This window comes from Penaeus japonicus, unplaced genomic scaffold, assembly GCF_977035675.1.
Source record: "Penaeus japonicus unplaced genomic scaffold, GWHDUDI00000001_assembly GWHDUDI00000009, whole genome shotgun sequence".
NCBI classification, from domain to species: Eukaryota; Metazoa; Arthropoda; class Malacostraca; order Decapoda; family Penaeidae; genus Penaeus; species Penaeus japonicus.
The window spans coordinates 44865837-44870836 of NW_028234411.1; the positions used below are offsets into that span (position 1 = coordinate 44865837).

The 5000-nt window shown below is 31.4% G+C and overlaps 1 protein-coding gene across 1 annotated transcript in view; it reads right to left on the minus strand.

Moving 5' to 3' along the window:
- The window catches only part of LOC122249202 (uncharacterized), a 36043-nt gene that overhangs the window by 8602 nt on the left and 22441 nt on the right, over window positions 1-5000 (minus strand). Inside the window, exons 3-4 of the mRNA XM_086540163.1 lie at window positions 4027-4200; window positions 2604-3236 (exon numbers count right to left, since the gene is read on the minus strand). Of these exons, the coding sequence (XP_086396289.1) occupies window positions 2604-3236; window positions 4027-4200 (807 nt within the window). The remainder of the gene's footprint in view (window positions 1-2603; window positions 3237-4026; window positions 4201-5000) is intronic.

Below are 5000 nucleotides of genomic sequence, written 5' to 3' on the forward strand. Positions count from 1 at the left end.
AATATATAGTTATATATATATGTATATATATATATGATATATATATATATATACCCTTAATATATATATTATATATATATAATATATGAGTATATTTGAATATATATGTAGATAATGTGTACATATATATTGAATATTTTTTTGGTATATATCAGTATATTGTATATATATATATATATATATATTTATGTAGATATATATGTACATATGTAAATATTATATGTATATACATATGTTCTATAAAAATATATATATATATATAACACTTATATATGATAAATAACATATTATTTGTATGTATGTATGAATATATATATGTGGATATATGTAGTGTATATTAGGTATATATATATATATATAAACATACATACATATATATATAAATATATATATATATATATATATATATATATTATATTAATTATATGAATGCCAATATATAATGTCTATATTATATATATATGCCATATAATTACATTCATATATATATTATATATATATATATATATATATATATATATATATATGTAGTATACATATATATGTACATATATATATACTATTATACGTATTATAGACATATATATTAATATATATAACATATATCCATAATACATATTTAAACATATTGACATATATATACATATATATATATATATATATATATATATATATATATATATATATATATATTAATAGTAAATATACATATAATATAAAATATATATAATATATTATATATATATATATATATTATATATATATATATATATATATATGTATGTATATATGTATGTATATTTATCCAGAATTATATATAAAACCATATATTATGTATTGCATTATATATATATATATATATATATATAGATATATATATATCTATATATATATATATATAATTTATATGTATGTATATATGTATATATAATATATAGACTATATGTATGTATGTCATGTATATATGTATGTATATATGTATTTATATGTGTATTGTATATATGTATGTATGTATGTAGATTATATGTAGTTGAGTACCATTGTCGATAATATATATGGCGGAAGGAGATATCTGTACAGGTGAGGTATGTTGATATGTTTGTATATATATTTTTATTGATATATGTAGTATGTATGGTGGTGATATATATATTGATTAATATATATGTACAAATATATTATATATTTTATATATATATATGATATATCTATATATATATATATATTATATATACTAAAATGTATATATAAAATATTATAATGTAGTGAAAGTATATAAATAAGTATATATGTGTAAAATATATATATGTATATAATACATAGTACATATACATACATACACTACAAAAATTATATGTAATGTATATATATGTTATATGTATATATATATATGTATATATATATACATAGATATACATACAATATACTAATATTACATACATACATACATATTAACAAACATATATATATATATATATATCAACTATATTATATATATATATATATATATGCATACATATAATGTAACTATAACATATATATTTATAAATTATATATATTTTATATATGTATATGTATATATATTCATATCCATATATTTATATATATTAATACATATATACATAATATATACATACATAATATAAATGCATATTATTTTATACATTACATATATACATACATATATACATTTTATATGATATAATACAAAATACATATATATATATATATAAAAAGATTATAAATTGTTTATATAGATATATACCATTACCTACTATATATATATATATATATATATATATATATATATATATATATATCATACGTATGTGTATGTGCCAGCGTCTGTCTGTGTGATGCTCGATTGTACGTCTGCTTAAGAGTGACATAACTATTTATATATGACTGTACCATGGCCGGCCCCTCCGAAACTGACCTCAAAATGGTCAGCGTATGGCACGCGGGAAAAGGGCAAGGGCGTTCTGGTGTAATTCCATGCACTTGGAAATGCGAATAGCGGGCTTAAAATGGAAGCATACAAAGCAGAACGGTGAAATTAGGGCCTATGAGCGTCGATTCTTCGTCTGGGTGAAGTATTTAAGTTGCCTGTACGACTTCATCAAATTCCATTACATTTTAAGCACATTACATACATTCGAATTTATGTAATGAATGACCTGGTGTCGATCCCACGACTAGGGAAATGAGAAACGTCATTATTGGAAAGACCAACGAGGCGCGTCTACTCGTTCACTATTCGGTGATGGGCAAAAGCAGAATATTACGGAATGGCTAGCTTCATAATCGTGAATTGGGAAGGTAGACCCGCGCCCCAAGAGGCCATACAGCCAAATATAATTAGATAGAGCAAAAACAAAAATATCTGCTAAGGTAGAGTAGGTATGGAACAATCCAAAATGTAAATTGAAGAATAAAATAAGCATGACTACAACTGGGCAGACAATTTCCATTAACAAAGACGGTATATTTAACCGGTGGGTCATCTTAACAATACGGACCAGACACAAAATAGATGGGCAGTGGGACCCTCTTCGTGGGTGGGTCAGGATGGCGTTCCCGCCTCGGGACCGCGCTCGACTAACCTGGAAGAGGAAATGAGAGAGAGAGCTACCACGTCTAGACTCCGCCTGGCTGCCGCGTCGGCTGCCTCGCCTTGACCACGCCTCTTCTTCATGGGAGAATATATTTATGATTCCTTTCCATCTGCTCGATCGTTCTGGTTTATTCAACTCGTGACCAAGTAACTGCGTGACTTCTTCCTCGTGTTCTTGTTCTTTGCTTATTTTTATGCTTGGCGTTCGGTGGCGGTAGACGGAACACCAGTCCATGGTCTCTCTGGGCGCCGGTCCTCGTCTCTCTTCGTCATGTTCTGCCTCTTTATTGGCGTCTCCCACGCTGCCTTTTATCTTTCCCTTTTGCAGGTTCTGTTTCGGGTTCTCCTCCGTCCCTAAGGGATCCCCCAGGCAGTGGAGGTTGTCCCTGAGGCTTTGAAGGCATCTCGCAGGAGAGGAGTGATGTTTGGGGAAATGGTGATAGCTGGTGGGGTTATGAGAGCTCAGGGACTGGCGGCTAGGAGAGTGATGAATAGGAAGAGGATCAAGAGAAGAGGAAAGAGAGCTTGGAGGCTCAGCCTGGTGACCAGCGTGAGAGGACTGAGGAAGAGGCTGCAGGAGGTCCCGCAGGTGCCAAGCTTGTGAGCTCCGTGGAATTTGCAGCTTGAGAAAGAGAAAAAAGTCAGAGTAGGAATCAACATTGAAACACTGACGTGCATGTGAAACCAACAAAGAGCGTTCATTATAATATATATACATATACATACATACATACATATATATATATATATATATATATATATATATATATATATATATATATATATATATATATATATATATATATACACACGACACTTAAATACAGACTTCAATAACATTGCTATATTATTAGATGATGTCTCTCCACCAATATTATTTAATAGGTCATCACTTTTGTTAGTTTCACTTGCACAATGAGAATGACATTCTTAAAAGAAGCAGAGAAGTTCTGTTGTAGTATAGCCACATATAACACAGTGAAAATAAAGAACATCGACATAAACGATTAATACAAATTAACCACGATACAGTTTTAACAGATAGCAACACCAAAGGTTGGTTTGAAGTCGCATTCCACATCTAGCGTTAAAGCTACGTACAAAAGTCACCTTTCTCAACTGTGGCTTCACCGAATGCTGCCCCGAAATGTAAGTAGCACAACTGGGAGTGAGATTATTACCGTCTTATTTATTTCAGAGGGCATTATTGAGAAGACGTGACTTTAGCTGCTGGCACGATCAGATGTAAATTTTCAGGTTTTGTATGTGGTCCTCGTTCTCCTGCAGTCGATATATCCACTATATCCCACGCTTGATTATAAGAAATATGACCTTCGAGGTCTACTTCAATCACGAAGAAGGAAGAGAATTATTTATAATTTAGGAGGAAGTGCCAGGACACGAGGACTCACCTGGTTAACGATGTTGGTGGTCGTGCTGCTCCTTCGCGAGTCCAGCCTAGCGTTGTCCCCCATCTGACGACTCTGGCTCCGACTCATGTAGAGGCGAGGGCGCTGCTTCTGGCTGCTCTGGCCCGAGAGGGAGCTGCTCTCCGTCTGGGGTTCCTGGGCGGCGATCTGGCGAAGCTGTGGGAGATGGACGGGCGTCAGTCAGCAGCTGCTGTACTACTGGGCGCACTGATAAACTATGCCAGTGTTCTGCATCATGGTAGGTAGACATTCAGAGCAAATCGAAATCAGTATGTTACTGAAAAGAGTTATCTAAATAATCGTCAAGAAAGTGATATTTTTTCCACTAGGTCAGTCATGCCGACTTATTGCCACATTTAGCATGTGATGATACTACAACTGCTACCACTATCGTTATCATAATTTCTTCTACTACTGCTGCTACTATCACTATCACTATTACTGTCCAAATATCTGATACTATAACAGAACATACTAGCGGGATATTTACAAACTGTGATTAATTCAGAACAGTAAATCAAGGCCAGATTACACTACATGCAAATTAGATTTTAAATAGGAAGATTTTCATAAAATGGAACGAATACTTGATCAAGTTAATTAATTTAGTGCAGATAATTTGTCATAGAGACAACATTGCATAACTTTCCATGCTGTCTGCTAATAACCAAATACTTTGTATTGATCTTTATAATTGAATTAAACTTGATGATAATAATAACAATCCTGACTCAGCAGGTATATTCAATGGAGTAACAACAATACATCGCATTACATCAGGAGAATGCATTTTCATTAATGCTGCAATATATATGTTATGCTGGCGAACAATTCGTTTCAAGTAAACACATGGTTTTCGAAATATGACTAAGGATGCTTGAATGTTCATCTGATTATCTACATACAGATACAAAGACAATTCAAGTTCGACAGATGTCGCGGTGGAACAAAAGCAT